We start from the raw sequence: 20,553 nt of genomic DNA, 5'->3' as shown, positions 1-20,553 counted from the left end.
AGTGTACAAAAGCCCGACACTGAAATATACACACAAAACTGCTGCTTTCTGGCAGTGGGCGAGTTACAGACGCCAGTGTAGTTTGTGACAGCAGCTCACGGTGGGTCTTAGTAGGTTTATGCTGAGAGCAGCACACTGCAAACATTCACCTCACAAGTGGGTAACTCAATAATAGAGGATTCTGAGCTTACAGGGCAGGATACAACATCTGTGCCGCGAAATCAGACTCCCTGGGAGCATAATTGTCCAACCTGGGGAATAATTCATCGCCCTGAAACAGACGAGGATACAGTTACAAACACATTCGTAAACGTCATAAAAATTTAATGATTTTAAAATACACTTTTAAAAATACATGACTGCCAGTCTTGTCTATTTTAATGTAAAAACATGAAAATACCAAGGATAATACGCAGTACGAAAAGTTTATGTACCACTGCTGGTTGGCATTGAATAACACCATCTGTCAGTTACAAACACAACATGTGGGAAATAGACACATTAATCCAGATACTGTATAAACACATATAAACACCAAACCAGAGAGGTGAACATCATACAGGCTTATGGAAATGTGAGTATGAAATAGGAAATATACACAGAGCAGACATACACAATGCACAGCATAAGTAAGCACTGCACACAGCACAGCATCACTTACAGACTTTTCATTCTCGTGTTTCTGCTGTTTCTACCCTGTCAGTACCGTCACTGGACCTCTTGTGTTGTTGTGTTGTACCCATCTAGCCTATACTATTTGTCATAATACTACAGTTATACTATACAATTTACCACAACAACTGTCACAGTTCCAGACTGACTTGTCACTGTGCCACATTTTTCATGGTCCTGAACACACTGTCACTGTGCTGTGCTCACTGTGACTAAGCTGCATTGTTGTCACTGTGCAATGTTTATATGCATGTGGGGGACATAGGCGATGAGGTACAAAGCATCATTCGTATTCCGTCAGGGATGAAAAGGCCTTCTGAAGGAATGGAGATTGGAAAGCACTCCATTATCATGTCCTGTTTAACTTACATTGTCCATGTATGATATCTAGATTAAGAAATTGCCTACTAATTTCATTGGCTGATCTGTCTGCTTCAGTCTCACTCCAGACCCGCATGTCACTTGCTATCTACTAAAGGCAGGCACTCTATTTGTTCTTGATGTCCAAACAAGGCAAGGGGTTAAACCTGTGTGGTTGGCTAAACCAGTAGAAGTGCTGGTAAGTTTATGATTGGAGGTCACTTGGTTCAATTCACAAATTCATTAAACTTCAAACTCAATCTGAAGTGCGGTTCATTTCACATGAAAATTTAAAGACAGCAAGTTACTGTACGTCCATAAGTCTGGTAAGACAAAATGGCTGCACTGGCTTGTTTCTATGGATTCTCCCGACCATTACAAATCCCTGAAATCCTAAGCTGATGGGTATCAAAAGGTCACTCAGGAGCCTCAGGTCTGTAGTGTAGTCATTCGCATAATGGCATCTCAACGCTGGGATCGGGTGTGAGAGACAAAGTGGGATAGTGGGAGTGGATCAGATGGACGTTTTATTCAAGCGTTATCATGTGGAAATGACCAAAAATACAACATTATTCACCACAGTACAAAAAAGTGTAAAATTTGGTATGAGATATAATCTATCCCATATATTCCTCGTAGAACATAATATTTTAAATCATTTCATGTAATAATTTACAGACTTTCAATAGGTAACTATCTTGATTGGAAGGTTAAACGTCTCAAATTGTATAGTACAGACACAGTTACTGTGCATAGAAGCTTTGGGTCTGTATTCAGTTTCTGTACGACTGCCTAACAAGGAATACCGATTTGGTTTAATTCGGTTCACAAACGTCATTTTACCACCCTATAAATACTGCACTGCTATTGTGTGCTTTGTTTAATAAATCTTTTTTACTTTAAAATAAATTATAGTTGATTTATAACCAACAGTGAGTCAAGCATGGAAATGTTACAACTGTAAACATGCACCGACTTTATGATGCAAACAAGTAACACAAAAATATATAAACATGTGGTATCCACTCCCTATAGAACAAGCAGATAAAACTTGTGTTTTGATTGGTAATAGTTCTGAGTGCTAATATTTCAGGTTATACAGAGCTTAGGCTGATCTAGAGCTAACCCACCTAAAAAAATAATTTTTCTTAAATCATTTAGCAATTTTCCACATGTTTTTATATACATTTCATAATCTTGCTTGACAGATTTCATTGTGGGGGACCCGAGGGGGGCAGGAGGAAGGGGAGGGGAATCAAATCCTAGAATCAGCCCTGAGGCAGAGGATGAGCAGTAAGCTCTGATTCCCTGCGAACAGCTTGTGACACAGTGCTTCCCTGCTCCACACACACGCCTCAGCAGCTCCCGTCTGTCATCGAAGCTGTCACCTTACACAGAGCTGCACGCCCCCCCCCCCCCCTCGGTGTTTTGGTCAGTTAAAAGTTCAATTATGTGAGAAATGCCACAATGATATTTCATTTATGGGTCTCATTCATTTATGTTCTCCGTAAAAAAATATATGCTTTCCTGTTCTTCCTTATTTGTTTGATCACGGACGGCCAGTTTTTAGAAATGTCAGCATTAGAGGTGCAGGGAGGCACGGTAATGACAGCTGCTTCTGCCAACGAAAAGGATTTATTTTTTTTTGCTTTGCTGCAGAAAATGAACAAGCGGGAGCGGGGTATTCACATCGCTGACTTAAAGGCAGTCCGGCATCAGCATGGTGTAGCAGGCAGCAGCTGGGAAGTCACACATGCCAAAGCCATCTGTGGTGCCATTAGAACTGCCAGGTGCTTCCCAACAGATCCCGTCAGCGCTACATCCATGAGCAGACCATCCCTGATGTTCTGCAGTCACTGGCAGACTGAGTATGAAAGTCTTGATCTGCCATGGATTCACTGGATGTAATGGTAAACCAGGAGAGCCAGAATTCTCAGCTCACAGCTGGCCATTGAAACAGCAGTTTAGCCTCACAAATGGCAGCTCTTACAGTTGGATCTTGGGAGAAAGCACTCTTGTACATCTGGCATTCGGCATAAGCTGGTGCGGCGTATCTTGGAAGCATTTGCAGCACTACAGTCAGGGCAAATACATCAGCCCAAAAGAGCACACCTGTGAGGAAGCCAGGAAAAGCAATACCTGTATGTGATACCGATCGGCTCTTTCTGAACACTTAACACTGCGTGATCTGAAATATTGGCTTTAATACTGATCAGTGCATTCCTATTCAAGACTTATTCTATCATTATTCTGGCATAGACAATACATAGATTAAGTACATCCTATAAAAAGATAGAAAAAGATCACACAGGTCTGGCAACAAGTCAGCCCACCTGGTTGGGTCTTTGGAATTAAAATTACAACTGTCAATTACATTACAGTAAAATACAGTGTGGCAGACATGGTGGGCTCCTGTTGAACAGCGAAATGACCTTGAGCTTTTGACCAATAAAAACCACTTCATTAAAAACCACATTATTAAAGGGTATTTAAGCGTTATGTTTTAGAAGCATTCCTTATTGACACAAATACACGCTGGAAGTGCCCTGTTTTTTTAATTTAATTTCAATTTTCAACTTTTTAAATAGAGTATATTTGATCAAATATACTCTAAGAATAAACCGTATAATTAAAAAACCTTTCGAGTCCATTATCATAATAAAGCACGTGCTGTAATTGAAAGCACATTTGGATTGCTGAAAAAGTGTTTCAGATATTTAGATAAATTGGAACATTACAGTACAGCCCTCAGAAGGTCGTGACATTCTTTTTTACATGTTGTGTGTTGCGTGACATTGCCATGTGTGATGGATGTCTGTACATGAGGACACCTTTGAGGTCTTTTAGCTGTGATGCTAAACTGCATGTGGCAATGCCAACAAAGTGTACACCAGCAGTAGCAGGGGCAGGAAGGATCAGCGGGCAGGAGGGATCAGCAGGCAGGAGGGCTGAAGAACCTGTAGCCTGGTATGGAACCTAAATTGTGAATGCAGAAAAATAACAGCCCAACTGCTTTTCATTAGAACATTTTAAAACACTTTAAAAACTGTAGGTTGTGTTTTGTTTGAAGCATAATTAAGCTTAATTATGCAACTGCAGTTTTATTTATATTTTGCGAATTACAGACCAAGAATTAAAATGAATCAAGCATAATTAAATCCCCGTTCCCAGCCATTTCTCTCATTCAGCAGCAAGTTTTGTTTTCCCCGCCTTCTGACATCATCATTACTCTTTTGGCACTGTGCACTGTGGTCAATTGAGCCCACTTCACCTGTTGGGCTTCACTTAATGTAATTTATATAGGTGAAATCGCTGTGACCCATTACTGGATAATTTGTTTGAAATTAGATGGATGGATGATAAATGTGATAGTATTACCTTGACATCCTAGTAGCATAACCAGTGAAATTTAAATATTAACTGAAACAGAAGAATAAAGTAATTTTCAGCTTTAAACCAAGAAGTTGTATTGCTAATCCTCTCTGAACTATTCACACCATTAATGGTCTGTGCTGCAGACCATTTCAGCTCCCATGATTAACCACTAATATGAAGAATGTCAATTTCACTGCACGCAAGGGTACATATCAAAAAACAGACATTTTGTTTTATGTATATGATTATTTTATTTACAAAGTCTGAGAAACTCCATGCCACTTTTGCCTTAAGGGAACATTCAACAGGACTTCACATTTTACTCTTGGCCCCTTGCGAGGGACCTCATCAACAACAACAAAACTTATGTAACCTGAAAAAAAAAATTGTTGAAGCAGTTATGTGCAGTGCTTGTGGTCTGTGGATTTTAAACAGGCTGTGTGAGCCCCTCAATGAGGTATTGGTGGTGTTAGAAGGGCTCAGTTTCCTCAATAACCCAACAAGTCAATCACACGTCCCTGTATTCAGTGGCTGAATTGACATCTTTTGAATTTTCATTTATTACAAAAACAAAGAAACACAAAAAAAAGACAAACAGCATAGTTTAACATATCAAAAACTAAAGGTCGTCTGCTGGCCTGTGGCAAATGCCACAGTCTTTAACCGCAGCGCACAAACTCCTGTGGTCCAAATTAAATTACAAAACAATGTTAATTAAAAGGCTTTCTATGAGGAACACCAGAAACACTGGTGAGAAGAACACTGGGGTCAGATAAAGGGAGAAGAATTTCCAGCAGCTATGAACAGATCTGGTGAATCTTAGATTTAAGGACATCTGCACACTTGGACTTTGAACCTGGGACCTCTTTATCATCCTGAAGTTCTCTCACTCACACACACACACACACACACACACACACACACACACACACACACACACACACACACACACACACACACACACACACACACACGTTGTTCATTCCTGCATTCCTCCAACATTTCAAGATTCTCCAGCAGTTCAGAAGCTCCTGAAACAAGCCCCCCCCAGTCTCCTCCTGACTTTATCTGGCTCTGGGAATGAGTGGTGAAGGACTTGAGATGTCCTACAAGAAAAGGATTACGGATAGATCCAAGTCACCAGGATGTGGAATAAAAAAAAAGGTAGGCAGAGAAATTAATAATGGGCCTAATATGTGGACAAAAGGTGACAGTTGAAGTTTATTCTTGTTATTCTTGACATAAAGTTACTAAGTTATCACAGGTTTGGTATTGCCATGCAAACACGTACAAGCTTCCTCCTGCGGGGGGCACCAGAGGGCCGCTTCCAGCCTACCTAGCGGTGGTGATCCCGGTGCTCTCTGTGCCGCTCCCTCTCGCGCAGCCGCTCCCTCTCCAGGCTGGCCGACCGATCCCGGTGCCTCCGCGACACTCCAGCGGCCTCCCAGACGTGGCTGTGGGAGGTCTCCCTATCGCGGTCCCTCTCCCGGTCACGGTCCCGATCTCGGGAGCGGTGTCTCTTTCTGAGAAGTAGGAATTTAAGAGAAGAGGACGAGTTTGGCATCCAGAAATAACAGACCACCATCAGGCAAGAATCAGGGTCTTCAGATATCGAATGAGAAACGTTCAGCCATGAGGACCCCATGCAGACAGCCTTAAACACCTACAGACACCATTAAAGGAAATATCTTTTAATAAACATGAAAGCCAGTCGAAATTTATACTTTTGTTGAGATGAATAACAGAGAACCCACTGCTCAAAGCAGGGTGACGATGGAATCTTTACCAATGATAGATCTCAGTCATAGTCCTTTATTCAACAAACAAACTGGGCAAACATAGAACAAAACTACCCAATTACGTCCGTAACCTCATCTTCGTTTACCCATGGATTTCAACACGTAAGCTTATACACATTTTCATACACGTATGCACACGATTCACAGCTCTCACTTAAAGCTTATTTCTGAATGAAGGACTTTGAAGGATATCAATCATCGGACCCTTACAGAGCTCCGGTACACTGAGGTCGGCCTCCTTTGAACTGTGGGTACTTTGTTATTCATGCAAACAAACAAAAAGCACACATTTCCACTGGCTTTCATGCTGAAACATAATAAATATATTTCTTTTAATGGCATTATGATCGGAAAACAACATAAAAGGGATAGAAATTTCTATGTAATTTAAATCATTTTCTGACTTTTTTTTCCCTTGAAATAAATGTTTTATACAGTTTTTAGTTTTACGACCAGCTTCAGGTACCGCCGGGGGTCCCTGGGGAATAAGTACTGGCTTAGTAGAGACTGAAACTCATCAGCACACAGTTGGTGGCATAAATTACAATCTTAAATAAATTCATAATGAAAAACGAGTTAACACTCAATACACACACACTGAAGTGTAACACAAGAAGGATCTGGTCTTGTGAAAAACCTAATGAAGAAAAAACCGCGGACACAGCAGTCGGGGGAGCTGCATGCCAATCCCTGCAGTTGGCTGGTCAATACGGCGATATTGCTATATCACGGTTATCATGACAGCCCTATACAACCAGAGTATCAAACACACACACACACACACACACACACACACACACACACACACACACACACACACACACACACACACACACACACACACACACACACACACACACACACACACACACACACACACACACACACAATGGCAGCTATGTCACATTCAGAGGAACACATACGCGGAGTCTCGACTGACCTGGATCCGTAGGATTTGCTCTCGATGGAGAACAGGCAGTCCTTGAGGGAGGTGACCAGCACTCTGCAGCATTCGTCTCCAGACACCCGGGACTGCTTGATGACAGCAATGGCGGTGAGGAGGGTCTCAATGGCCAGGGGGAAGTCTCCTAAGAGGGGGAAGAGCAAGGTTAGACAGGTACTCCTCTGTCCTGAGGAGCCAGAAAACATCCCAGTGGACACAGCAAGCAGGAGAACCAAAGTGCACTGAAGTGAAATGCAGTCTTCTTCAGTTAATTGTTCATTTTATTCCCTAGCTTGATGGAATCAGTATACAGCAGTGCTTCCCAGTCTGGTCCTCGGGGACCCACAGACAGTCCAGGATTTTGCTCAGAAGCTACAGCAAAAATGCACACTGCCTGGCAGGGAGCTTGGAGGGAGCAAAAACATGGAGCGACTGAGGGTCCCCCGGGACCAGACTGGGAAATGCAAGTATACAGCTTGCCATAACTCACACAAATCACCTGAAATTCCATAACTTAAGTAACAAATCATGGCAGAAAAAGTTTCACAAGCCTTGGAATCAAAGTCAGCCTCTCGCTTAATTATCAAGATTTTTTTCCCCCCCAACTCCCAGCAACTGGAGAAAAGTCAGAGTTTAAAAGTACATAACCCTAACCCTACATGACCCTAACCCTACATGACCCTAACCCTAGCCCTACATAACCCTAGCCCTACATAACCCTAACCCTACATAACCCTAACCCTACATAACACTACCTACGACGAGCCACTTAAGGGTTAGAAAAAGCAAAGGTGTCAGAAATAAGTGCAGGGGCTCATGTGCTGCCTCACGGACGAGCCAGAGCTAGCGGGTTTGATGGAGACTAATCACACAGCACCCTGCCCGCTGATTAACACATCAGCCGTGTCCTCTTCCAGGCTGGGTATGGTGTGCACCTTTAATGTCGACATTTTAGTGTGAATGCGCCACATGACAATAACCACAAGGGAGAAGGTTTATGTACGAAACTTCAGACCCAGCCATCGGCTCGGCACAGTCGCTGACCTGCGGTGGCTCCCGACACAGCCTTGGTGATGGCGCTGCTGGCAATGGCTCTGTTCCTGTTCATGAGCTCCTCAAACTCCCCTTCTGGCACAGGGGGTGTGGGTGCATCTCGCCCCCTGCTGGAGAGAATAGCTTACTGCACCACTGCTGAGTACACCACTTAATATTAGGGAGTATTTTTATTGTAGCATTTATAAAAATAGCAGTAGTAATGTTTGCCAAGGAGGGAGAGCCATTCCTGACACTCTCCTGAAGCATTAGGATGGACACTTAAAAGCAGTGTTCCCCAAATCGGTCCTTGGGGAACCATAGACGTTTTTGCTCCCCCCCGGCTCACAAAAATGTGGACTGTCTGGCAGGGAGCTTGGAGGGAGCAAAAACATGGACAAACTGTAGGACTCCGAGTACCGGATTTGGAAACACTGCAGTTTAAACAGTGTGTGAAACCAGCTGAAACCGATGTAGTACCACATCCCAGCATGCCCTGGGGCAGTGGCCCCTTTATAACAGGACTCACGTGCTGTGGCTGTAAGCTGGGTTGGTGTAGCTCTCCTGCGAGGGGGGGAAGAATGCAGGGTTCAGGTGCAGGGATGGGGCGGGATGGCTGGGCAGGGGTGGTAGCAGCGGCGGGTAGATGTGAGGCAGCGGGGGAGGAGGGGGCACATGGGGCGGGGGGTGGAGGAAGGGGGGTGATGGGTCCGGTCCAAATGGTGGGGGGCGGGCATAGAAGGGCGGGGGCAAAGAGGGGGGCTTGCAGACTGGAGGGTGAGGCAGCTGCGGATGGAGGAGGGAGGGCTGCTGATGATCGGGGGAGGAGCCAGGAGGGCGTCCATCTCCGAAATCTGACGGCTCTCTGGAGTTGGAACGCTGTGGAACACCTGGATAGACAGAAAGGGGAGAGGGAAAAACAGGATTGAGAGATGGAGAGAAGGAGGGAGGGAGAAGAAAAAGGAGGAGAAATTTCAGTCCTTATGTCTTTACTTTTAAAATATTTAAACAGAAATGTACAACCTTTACCATCCTTTCACCCTAATTGTGTTTAACTACATAAAGATCACAGAGAGTAAAGACACACTGCAGCAGCCTTCTAAGGCAGAGTTTGGAGAATGAGCCTGTGGACAGTGGGGTTCAACCAGAAGGGACTGAACTTCATATTGCTCCCTTAACAGGCTTGTGTCTCTACAGGAAATTAATTGCTATCCATTAAACAGAACAGGAACAGCTCACCAGCAGTATCATAATATCACAATGTTTTTACATTTTGTTTTCAAATTGCTCCAGTGGTGTGGAACTCTTTAGCATTGTATCTTTACCTGGTGTTTAAGTTTGGAAAATGGATGGAAGGATGCGTGGCATCTCCCCTGCAGTGTGAGGAGAGTGCTAGGTGCTAGTCTGGGCCATATTTCATAGCTGTTTTTGCGCAGAAATCGATTAAAGTGCAGGATCCCGTCCGGACTCACGTTTCTTGGCCAAAGACTCGAAGAGGGAGAAGTTCTGGCGTGTGGCGAAGCGGCAGTCCACCTTCTCCCCGTCGATATGACACTGCGGCAGCGTGTCCAGGAGACGCTGCAGGGACGCCTCCGAGGACACTACCACCTCAGCATACCTGCAGCAATGCAGAAAGGGACACAGCTGCAGGACTGCAGAACTGGGGCCGGCACAGAGAAACACAGAGAGCCGCAGCTACTGCCCCAAGACCAGCAGGAGGGGGCCAAGAATTCCTACAGAGTCACTGCACTGACGTTAATATGAAAACTGACGGTCAGTCAGTTTCAAACCACCACAACGAGCCTCTGACTGTCTACATAACTGTAAGTCATAGGAACAGGAAATGAAGGAACACAATGAGAGATACAGATCTGGAAAGTCAGGGTTGGGGCTGAAACCCAGGAGGGAAAAAACAGGAGAGATTCTCTGTGAGGACAGTGTGACTAAAAAGGTGGCTCACTGGGTAGCACTGTTATCTCACACCTCTAAGACTGGGGGTTTGAATCTTAGCTCGGCTCTATGTGTGGTGGTACTCCTGCTTCCTCTTATCCAAAAACATTCAGTTAGACTAACTGGTATCACTAATTGCCCATAGAGTATGCGAGAATGTGGCATCCTATGCAGGATGTGTCCCTGCCTTGTGTTCTGCATTGCCTGGGATAACATCCACCCTCCCACCCCAGGGATGGATAGATTCCCTGAACAGAAAGTGCTGGTTAACGCAGCATGGGCGGAGCCAGCGGATGGGTTCCCCTCTGGCCTGGGGGAACATTTTGGCTTCCAGTCCTTAACAGCACCCCTAAAGATCCCAAATTCATGAATCCGTTACTAGAAAAGCAGGTCTGCCGGCTCACCCCCTGGACTGGCCGTTGGCTCTGTTCTCTGCAAATTTGATTTCCTCAATGTCTTTCACCCCAATACCACGTGCCAGGTTCAGCAAATCAGTGTCCGTGGTCCACTGCAGAGAAGAGGCAGAGAATGATTAGGACTCATTTACATTCAAAAGTATATTCCACCATCAGCATGACTCTCCTGGTGCTAAACTAGTTTGGAATCAGCCATAACTGTGAAACTCAGCCAGTCTTGTCATAGAAAAACTGCACACAACAGCTGATTGGAACTGAATGCGACAATAAATGTAGAGATAAATTTCACACCAAATTGTCAGGCAAAACTGCTCTGTACTCCAACTGAAGGCATAATGCTTTCATCTTGAATCCATGGGATCCACCTCCCAAACATGACCAGTGTGAATGAGTTGTTACTGTTTCAAATCTATATCCATACATATCTATATTCCCATGCAGTACAGGCCTCCAAGATCTCATTGCACAAAGCATCCTGTAGAGGGTGCTAAAGAATGCAAAAAAAAAAGCAACTGGCAAATTGAGTTAAGAGTCAATGGGGCTAGGTTTGCCACCATGGTGACTTAGCAGGTCAGACAAACACCATAGCGATCTTGTGTTTATGTAACACAGCAAGCAAATCACATGGTGAGATGGAAAGCATAAAGCTTATAAATGTGTTTGCCACAGAGGGTATGTCTAGCATTGCACTGTCACTCACCCAGGAAAAATTTCCCACGTACACTGCCAGTCTCTTGCTTCTCCCCCCACTGTATGTGTAGAGTATTGCTGGCTTGCTCTCAGACTTTGTGGCCTCAGCCTTGCTGGGAAGGCTGGACTCACTTCCTGACAGTCTGCGCTGGGTCACAGATCCAGTGAGCACATCGTCATAGAGATCAGTGTGTTCCGTCCTTCCAACAAATGCCCCGTCCTGGGGGAGAAACTGGTTAGGTACATTACTGGTTAGAAGTTTACACTGACTTATAGAAAATGCCATCAGGTAATCAAATAGGAAGAGGAGCACAAGAGACAAGTTTTTAGCATAAAGAAATGGATGCTAAACAATACTGTAATCAATAGAAATTAGATATTCTTTTTCTTCTTATTATTATTACAACATTGGCTTGTACTGACAAAAAGAGGTCTTCACTGAAAATTCACTCTGTTAATACTTCTCCGATACTGGAGCAAAACAAAAATTTAGCACTGGACAAATAATCCGTTATAAACGCTAATGCAACGTTCCACAGTGAGATTACCCCAAAGGTTAGCTAGTCGGGTGTTCATAGTAGGCAATGACGTTGTTGTTCTCAAAGGATTCCTATATGCTAATAGTTTTTACAAACCTTCATTTCATTTAACTTTACTCATTTTGACAGACAGACAGTCGGAGCCGTGTCCCACATAGTGCTGTCCACCGCTGATTGCATCATTACCGGCAGCTGAAAAGCCCGCTCTGCGTTAAACTCGTAACTACATGCCTATCTGCAAAACGCTCCACGCTTTCGAGGCACAGCTCGACTCACCTCGGAATTGCTTTGATTGAATTCCTCGTCGCCATAGATGTCAATGAGATCCACTGCGCCTGGCGGGCCCGCTGCCGCCGCCATCCCCGAACTCGTGTTGACAATTCAATTGCTGTCAGAAGCGTTTCACCTTGCCTAACTCCAAACCAACAAAATCTGAGTAGGTGGGTGATTTAAAAATAACGTCTCAAATTCGAACCCTTCATATGCGTGCTGCCAACTTGATATCAAAGTTGCAAAGTGCAGCAATTCGGTAATAAAAACTCGCGACTGCGATCAAGTCTATGTCCTACTATAACGATAACCTGTGGCTAACTGGCTAATGTCACAACTCATTTCCTACCTGGTTACCAAGTGCAGATATTTTCCTGACAGTTAAATCATCAAAAGTCATTGTCCTTTTCTTTACAAACAATCCGTTTCAGTACAACGTAAATTTGTACCTAACCTCTCTTCTTCCCTCCCCTTTGCAACGCCGAGCACAGCGGAACCACATCGGCTGCAGCTTAGTAAACAGTCCGGCGTGAAACATTGATAAAGACATAACGTTCCGCCTATGGGACGAAACTTGGATATGAAGCTAACCCACGGTTGCTTATAAGAACCGTTTTACAGTTTTACAGCATATTATATTACAATTTTATTATAATTTCATTTTGCTCCTGTTTTTTGAATTTAGGTCTTGGTACGGAAATTGGTAAATGCCCTGGCCAATATGGCGGCTCTCAGTTACGTGAATTCGAGCGAGTTCCTTCTAGGCGTTTGGTTCCGCACGGATTAGTGAGCAGTGTGACTGGTGGACTGCGGAGAGGCAATGCTTGCTGCTAACAGAGTACGTATTTTGGGAAATATTTCCAACCTCCCTTTAATATAAAACACGCTTCAGAGTATTTCTGATTTTTTAAATCTCTTTTACAATTTTCAAGTAGTGAAATGACATTAATTTTTATGCAAAATTCGTCCATCTAGCTCTCCTATCTCAGCAGGTTTTTAATCTTTACGTACACATTTTAAGAGACGACTTGAGTCAAATAATAAACCAGTGTAATCTGTATTTAATATGTAATATTTGACTGAGTGCTTTTTACTGAATCGCAGGATCAGTGTTGGTGTATCTCTGTCAGTGTGAAGTTTGGTCACTTTAAGAGGTTCTGTATGTTATCTACAAAGTCAAAACTAATAGCAGTGTTGTTCCTTACAAAGTCAGTGTCCACGCTCTAAGTATCGCTTCCTACTCATTCGTGGACATCAGTAAGCAATTCATGCCGTTCATCCATTCGTTTATGTGGGTGCATCTTCAGTGATTGAGGGTTACTCGATTGCACACCATGACCGCGGCTTGCCCTTTCGGACGGTGGCACTGTGGGTGTCGTTCATATTATTGATGTTAAAGATTTTTGTCGCCGTTGTCCCAGCTGGCCGTCAGACTTTGTCAGGCTGCATGGCGGCCGGCATTGACAGGCACCGTGTTATCCCGGGGATATCGCGGCGAGGCACCAGGAGATTCCGGCTGCGACATCATGGAGATTCCCTTGCCACCTTGGGAGGAGAGAGCGGGGGAGCCCATTGACATCAAGAGGCGGAGGCTTCTGTATGAGAGTCGCAAGAGAGGCATGTTGGAGAATTGCATCCTACTCAGGTTAGTAATAGATATGGTAACAGATTGAAATTGTTAATTAAAACAGCAATTACACCTCTCAGCATTGACACTCTGACATCATTTTTACTGCACAGACTGTTAGGAGAGAGGTCTTGCCCGAGTCTATTAGTTAAATCCAATTTGAGTCGTATGAATTGTGTAAGAGATTGAAATCTCTATGATTGGTGTCAGGTAGGTTTTGATCCGTGCTAAAGCCGATGCGATCCACCTTTAAGTGGTTATGTGTGGATGTGGTGAGTAACACATAGTCTGTGTTTCATCCTTCAATCTTCTAGCCACTTGGCGAGGGTCACTGGGGAACTAGAGATAATCCCAGGTAGCAAGATACAAGGAAGGGGTACATCCTGCATAGGATCCAGGCTGCCATAGGTCATGGACCCGCAGACATGCTGAGGCTGGGTTTGAACCAGCAACCTTCTGATTACAGGCACACAGGTTTAGCCCACTGAGCCACACACTGCCTCTGTAAATGAAGGGGTACATCCAGGCTGCCATAGGGCACGTACATACAGGGAGCTGGGGGTTAAGGGCCTTGGTCAAGGACCCGCAGACGTGCTGAGGCTGGGTTTGAACCAGCAACCTACTCATTACAGGCACACAGAATGAATGTTTGCAGTGTGCTATTTGCCTCACTTGTACATCGTTCTGGAAAAAAACGTCTGCTAAATATGTAAATGTGACTTCACGTCTTTGCATTTCTGACAGTCTGTTAGGCTGCACCTAACGATTATTTTTGCATAGATTAATCTACCGATTATTTAATACCATTTTTTTGATTAGTCAACTAATCTAACAAATCATTTGTTGAATTATGTAATTTAAAAATTGAGTGACCAATAAAAAAGCTAATTAAATACCAAAAAGTAAAAAAATATTTTGCTAGGGATGTGCAACGTATCAGTTAACATATTGGTGTTGCCCGAAATTAGTTAAAAATTAAGGTATTGGTGTTGCTCTTGACTGATGTTGCCAAATGATATTTAAACTGTATCAGAATTTTAAGTTGGCAGCAACAAAGCCAAAGACACAAGTGCTTAAAGTAATGGAGATGATTGCAGCGGACGATAAGTCATCTTCTGTCCTGGAGGACGAGGGATTTCTTCAGCTCATTCACCGCTTATTGGTTCCGTTGCCGCTTTCATCTTGAAGAAATAATGGATGCATCGATATAAAAGTGCAGTGAGAGACATTATTATTTATTTTACTAATATATATGAACTGAATAATTAAAAAAAAAAAGCCTTCTTACAAAAAGTCTTAAAAATTTTCATCATGAGAGAGAGGCGAAGTTTGAGCGCAGACTGGCAGTTTGGTCCACCTGCACAATGTTTCACACATCAGGCAGTGAAAAGGTGAATATTATTGATGGGAACAGAGCAGAGATCATGTGATTTGGGGCCTCGTTTAACCTGAAGTGAACCCACAGGTAGGCAATAAGTAAATGAAGCCAAAGAGAAGTGGGTTAAGCAGTGCCCTGTCCCGCCCACTGTAAACACAGCCTCATTGCTCCCATCAATGATATTATTCACCTGACATCTCTAAAGAATCGTCGTTTGCCATGCCGGGCTTTGCATGCCTTATGTGCCTGTGATGTTACTTAGAATTAGAGGGTGTGTGGCTGTGTGGGATTTCATCACTGGGCCCCTAACCCTAATTGCTCCAGGGTCACTGGCTGACCCCTCTCTCAGGTGTATGTGGCTTTGGATGAAATTGTCTGCTAAATGTATGCAAAATCGAACTCATTTTTAAATTCAAAATGCATCAAACCTGGTCCAACATTGGCGTTCTAGTGCGATGTGTTATTTAGTGTTCCTGAGCGAACTGTTAAACCCCATTTATTATTTTAGACTTTTATGGTAAATTGGAATTTGTTTCTGGTTCAAGTGTTACAGTTTTAAGGGCCAGAGGTATCGCTTATGACTGTCCTGTAATAATTGTTGGTGTGATCATCTGTCGAAACGCTTCACACCACAGGATTTTTGAAGGCCTCCAGCAGTGGGCTGTAGCTTTCCAGTTTTAACCTGTTCCTGTAGTCCTGGTACATGTGTGGGCTTCTATCTTGACTTTCATTATTAAAAGCTAGAAAAGGGACTCTGATTCTGGTATTGCTGTATGTTACCTGCTTCTTGCTCGTCCTTGTTGAAGCTCTCTGGTTTTCTATCCCACTCCAGTTTGTTTGCCAAGCAATACCTCAACACCATGACTGAAGCTCAGCTAAAGCAGTATGACCGGCTGATCAACGAGCCAAGTAATGACTGGGACATCTATTACTGGGCCACAGGTACGGAAGGACGCAGCTGCCGAGGGCCGTGCGGCAATCTGACGTGCAGTTAATGAATCCCGGTCTCGGGCCGAGGCGAGCAGCTCTGTATGGTGACGGTGATGGTAGATAACAAGCTGGGAGTCTGAGCTGCCATCACACAACTTCTTCTGTCTTAATTAAGCTTAATTTAAATATTATTACGATACTGATTATAGCCAAAGTGACAGCTAATTAAAAATAAAGATACTTTATGTTAATAAGCATATTAATGTATGTTCTGGCTGCCCCGTGCTTCCAGGAATAGACTCCAGGCTAACAGTGTCCTACTGTGAGATGCAGAAATGGCCTGTTAACTTAATTTGAATTCTCTATCCCATATAATCAATAGAGTAGAAATCTATGTGAGTAACATGTATTTTTATTAATTAATTATATTGAACTATTGAATATTTTCAGTGACAATAAAAAGTTACGCAGCCAGACGGAGTGGTGGGAATGAAATGAAGGTCATGTGACTGTATCACAATGACTGTGATATCGGATCAAACAGACAACAGAGTTAGCAGCAGTATGGGCACACTGTGTTTGGAGTGGGTGCCATAGCTGGGAGGCACGGGCTGATGACAAGTGGCGTCATACTATGTTCAGCGATGAATCTCGGTTCGGCATTAACATGGATGACTGTCGTTGCTGAGCTGGTGTTAACGGCAGCCTATGCATGGGACGGTGAATCCATAATCCAACTGATGCTCGATGTCAAGACGCTGGCAGGATGACATGGGTGTTGTAGAGTCCAGTACCTCATGTCTGGTTGGCAGGCGCAGATATCATGGGGTTCTGTGATGCTTGGTGCACAATACAATGATCCTCGCGTGGTGTGGTCTGTCTTGGGCGACCCGAACCTTCACGACGTGTGTGGGTGCCCTCACCTGCCCGTTGGTTCCATCATCATGACTGTGACATTTCCATGCCCCATAAACTGGGCAATTGCACGATACGACCACCAGGCCTCATGCAAACCCACAATGCGACGCCTATCAAACTCCGTCAATTGCTGGTAATGCTGTGTAATGCGTCTCCGAGGCTCCCTCTGTGTCTGACTAGACGTGGCAGCTCCTTGCAAATCGAATCATTTACATGCCTATCGCTGGTCTGCATGTCTACCAAATTACATCCAAATCGAGCCATTACTTCTGGGTGCTTAACTTTTTTTTTTTGTCACTGAGTATATGTGTTTTGAATGCTTTGTTAGTTTTAGCTTTTACAAAAAAAAACCCATATTAATGAAATACTGAACTGTTGGATGTTGAAGGTTTTCAGCCATGACTCAAACCATTCTTCACTCATTTATGGTTCTTACTCATTTTCCGTGTCAGGTCAGATAGGGGCAATAATTAAGTTTGTACAGACTGAATCCCTACATATTCACTACCAAGGATAGCCTTAAATGGTGTTAAAGACCCAGCGTTTTCATCTTTTGTTATCAGCCAATAAGAATCGCCATCATAGTGTTCGCGGATAAGAATCTTATCTTGTTTTTGATTTAATCATCCTTTTGGTATTCTCAGTAATACAAAGTGTTCTGTATTACTTTGAGTTATGGAATGCTCCAGCATTTGCAATCCACTTTGTACGTGTGTGTGTGTGTGTGTGTGTGTGTGTGTGTGTGTGTGTGTGTGTGTGTGTGTGTGTGTGTGTGTGTGTGTGTGTGTGTGTGTGTGTGTGTGTGTGTGCACACGCACGTGCATAGGCTTGTGTTTTCTCTATTAATGGATTTTTTTTCCTCCTGTGCCCCTCCCACCCGGAAGAGACCACACCGACTCCTGCCTGCTATCAGGGAGAAGTGATGGACCTGTTGCAGGAATTTGCCAAGAACAGAAAACAGGAGCAGAGGTTAAGGGCACCGGACTTGGAGTATCTGGACACTGGAAAACAGTGATTCATCTGGTTTTAGTTCTGCTCTGGCTGCACCGATTTCATTTCTCTGTTAGATGAGACACAACATTCAGGTCTCCATAATGTCACCAGTTGAGCCTCTGCAACTAGGGAGATATTAAAAAGATTTGCGTGTACATGGAATATTTATACAATAGATTAGTAAAACTCAATATATGTTGGGCCAGATCAGTGGCATTTAACTGTCTCTTGGGCCTGTCTACACCAGTAAGAGGGAATCATATGAAGATCAGTAGAGCGAAGGCTTCCAACCCAAGGGGAGGATCTGTGTTTTTCTTCATTGCACCACTGCATCATTTTCCTGTTTGGGAAAACCAGTGAGCAGATCTCAGAAAAGCACAGTGACTGGTCCCAGTGAGGCTTATACTCAGAGGTGCTGTCATTGGCACTGTGAAGTTGTATGCTAATCTTTCTGCTTTCTGCTATGGGACAGGGGTCTGACAGAAAAATGACTGCTTGACGTAGATGTACATAGATCATCGGGTTTAATGGTTACCACTATGCTGAGTCTTGATTTGTTTCAAGTCACTTCAGATCATTAAATGAAATTTAAATTAAAAGTGGAAAGATGGTTTTGGTCACAATTTCTGACTTTAGCATTTCAAAATAAATGGAGTAGTTTATATAAGCAGCACCACCTAGAGGCAGGTGGTGTAAAATTTAATGTCCTGGAAATGTAAACTAATAATAAAATAAATAAAATAAGAATTATTACCATTATTATTTTACGATTATTATTTTTAATGATAATTATACTCATAATAATGTTCATGTTTTCATTTTATTATTGCTTTTAATAAGTTAAGCCTGAAATGCACATGAGAATACATACCGCATATGTTGTAAACTTTTACGTGTAACTGTGTCGGGCTGCTTAGGGAGGGCTGACACTCTACCAGCAGGGCAGCTCCGGCACATTCTGTTCTGTACTCACTGGCTGTCACCCTGGAGACATGCATCAGAAGCTTGGAGTCTTTGCTCTGAGTCATGACGCACTGCTGTCCAAGAATAAAGACTCAGGGAAGGTATCATGTCACAGAGCCATGAGAAATGTCTGCGTTTTAAAGCTTTCTCTTGGTCAACTGCTTTCTGTTTACTAATTTTGTTTTTAATCAGTATTTGGGAACCAGTGTTGCATAATAGCAAAATATGCAAAATTTAACCCAAAAAAAGCTGATTTTATTACTTGCAAAGATAAGAGCATTACTTGGTGAGGAGTTGTACTATAATCAAGGTGGATTTTCTCATTAAATAACTCCAAGTGGTGGCCACTGGAGGGCAGTAAAATCCTGCAGTAGATCAGAATGTATGGCGCTAACTTTTAGGGTTTTTGACCAAATTGACCTCAGCTGGCAGGGGTACTGTAAAGGGGAGGGGGAGTTAGGACAATTCAACACAGGGGCCCTAAACAATTTGCAATATAATTGCATTGGAATGGGTTAGGGGCCCATATGATGTGCTTCCATGGGACCCTAATATTTCTAAAAGCACCCCTATCAACAGGTAAACTCACCATGGGCCCCAAGAAACTGCTAATGTGTATTTTGTTTATAACAGAAATTAATATTTTTCTTGCTGCTATATTTTGCTTGTTACATAATATGATTCATATATAAAATGTATGTTTAATTAGGTACATTTATGTGCCCTTTCCATCTCAGTCTATATGCACCTTACACTTCTGTCATTCTCATTTTGTTCCTCGGCTAATTTTTCTCATTCTCTGTTTCCAATTATTGCCTCCCCTAGTCATTCTCTCCATCTGTCCTCCAAGGCTGCAGACCATCAGACCCTGTCGCTGCCTAACAGCTGCTGACAGAGAGAAGCCTTCGAAGGTCTGTCTCCATCTCCCAGACATATCATGTCAGCTCTGTGGCACTGGGTTTGTCCCCCACAGACACCAGCGTTGAGATGCCTGAGGAAAGGGGGGGGGGGCATCTAGGGCCACAGTTTATTGCAGACACATTACCGGGGGGGGCGACGACGGCTGCCATAGAGCACTGCAGTCACTGTTTCTCTGCTTGATACGGCTGTTTGGCTGCATGTCTTCGAACAAGTGTATGTTTCTCTTGGTTCATCGATATTCTCCTTGACTCCAGGAACATTTGCTTGTTCCCACTTTGATATGCGAAGTATAAATGGATATTCAAAAGCTTTTGTCACAGGACATAAAGATTTATAAATCTCAATAGCACAAAAAGTGTCAGGTTTAGGTATCCTGCACTTACACCAGAAACCCTTGTTATTGTAGAAATCCAAATAAATGAGAAATACGTGGTAAGTGTCTGATACATGTCTGGTATAGTGAGGCTTCAGCAAAGTGCAACTCGGGACTGGAGAGGTATGGGGGAGCTCTGCATTTCCTTAAATAGCCCTGAGTGATGTAATCAGGGGTCTCCCACAGAGTGAATTGTACGCAGCCTTCTGTTGTAGTTGGGAAGGACACCACCTCACTGCCCCGGCACCTGGCCACTCCACGCCCAGCAATCTTTCCATCCTGTGAACCTCCATGGCACCTAATGTACGCTCCTCCCCACCGGCTCTGTTCCCTACCTCTCTACCAGTGTATTTGCATGCCGGATTTGCGCTCGATGTCAATACCTCTGCTCTGCTGTGGATTTA

General features: G+C 43.6%; 2 protein-coding genes across 5 annotated transcripts; one reads left to right on the top strand and one right to left on the bottom strand.

Annotated features, from left to right (window-relative positions):
• Positions 1–4,949: 4,949 nt before the first annotated feature.
• LOC125751299 (cleavage and polyadenylation specificity factor subunit 7-like) lies at positions 4,950–12,572 on the bottom strand. 4 transcript variants are annotated; one of them, XM_049029940.1, is made up of 10 exons: positions 12,396–12,570; positions 12,053–12,191; positions 11,248–11,469; positions 10,536–10,639; positions 9,654–9,799; positions 8,711–9,071; positions 8,194–8,312; positions 7,147–7,294; positions 5,744–5,930; positions 4,950–5,513 (listed from the first exon to the last, which is right to left on the bottom strand). In XM_049029940.1, exons 2-9 carry the CDS (start codon positions 12,134–12,136, stop codon positions 5,744–5,746), a joined length of 1,371 nt encoding a protein of 456 aa, XP_048885897.1. In that variant the 5' UTR covers positions 12,137–12,191; positions 12,396–12,570; the 3' UTR covers positions 4,950–5,513. The 4 variants fall into 4 exon arrangements, with proteins under 4 accessions (XP_048885897.1, XP_048885898.1, XP_048885900.1 ...); XM_049029941.1 differs by having other exon boundaries at positions 12,053–12,187; XM_049029943.1 differs by having other exon boundaries at positions 11,248–11,457; positions 12,053–12,572.
• Positions 12,573–12,726: 154 nt separating this feature from the next.
• On the top strand, positions 12,727–18,651 carry sdhaf2 (succinate dehydrogenase complex assembly factor 2). The gene is made up of 4 exons (XM_049029950.1): positions 12,727–12,884; positions 13,468–13,691; positions 15,884–15,993; positions 17,784–18,651. Exons 1-4 carry the CDS (start codon positions 12,867–12,869, stop codon positions 17,912–17,914), a joined length of 483 nt encoding a protein of 160 aa, XP_048885907.1. The 5' UTR covers positions 12,727–12,866; the 3' UTR covers positions 17,915–18,651.
• The last annotated feature ends 1,902 nt before the right edge of the window (positions 18,652–20,553 follow it).

Source organism: Brienomyrus brachyistius, chromosome 11 (genome assembly GCF_023856365.1).
Source record: "Brienomyrus brachyistius isolate T26 chromosome 11, BBRACH_0.4, whole genome shotgun sequence".
In the NCBI taxonomy this organism is placed as follows: Eukaryota; Metazoa; Chordata; class Actinopteri; order Osteoglossiformes; family Mormyridae; genus Brienomyrus; species Brienomyrus brachyistius.
This window is presented reverse-complemented; position numbering and strand designations above follow the sequence as displayed.

Bases quoted from the DNA above. Each gene is read 5' to 3' on its own strand.
- LOC125751299 (XM_049029940.1), bottom strand. From the start codon at position 12,136: ATGGCGGCGGCAGCGGGCCCGCCAGGCGCAGTGGATCTCATTGACATC. The intron at 11,470-12,052 runs GTGAGTCGAGCT...GTACCTAACCAG, and splicing joins TCAATCAAAGCAATTCCGAG to TTTCTCCCCCAGGACGGGGC. The intron at 9,072-9,653 runs GTGAGTCCGGAC...CTGTCTATCCAG, and splicing joins CGAGTCTTTGGCCAAGAAAC to GTGTTCCACAGCGTTCCAAC.
- sdhaf2 (XM_049029950.1), top strand. The intron at 13,692-15,883 runs GTTAGTAATAGA...ATCCCACTCCAG, and splicing joins GAGAATTGCATCCTACTCAG to TTTGTTTGCCAAGCAATACC. The intron at 15,994-17,783 runs GTACGGAAGGAC...CCCACCCGGAAG, and splicing joins CATCTATTACTGGGCCACAG to AGACCACACCGACTCCTGCC.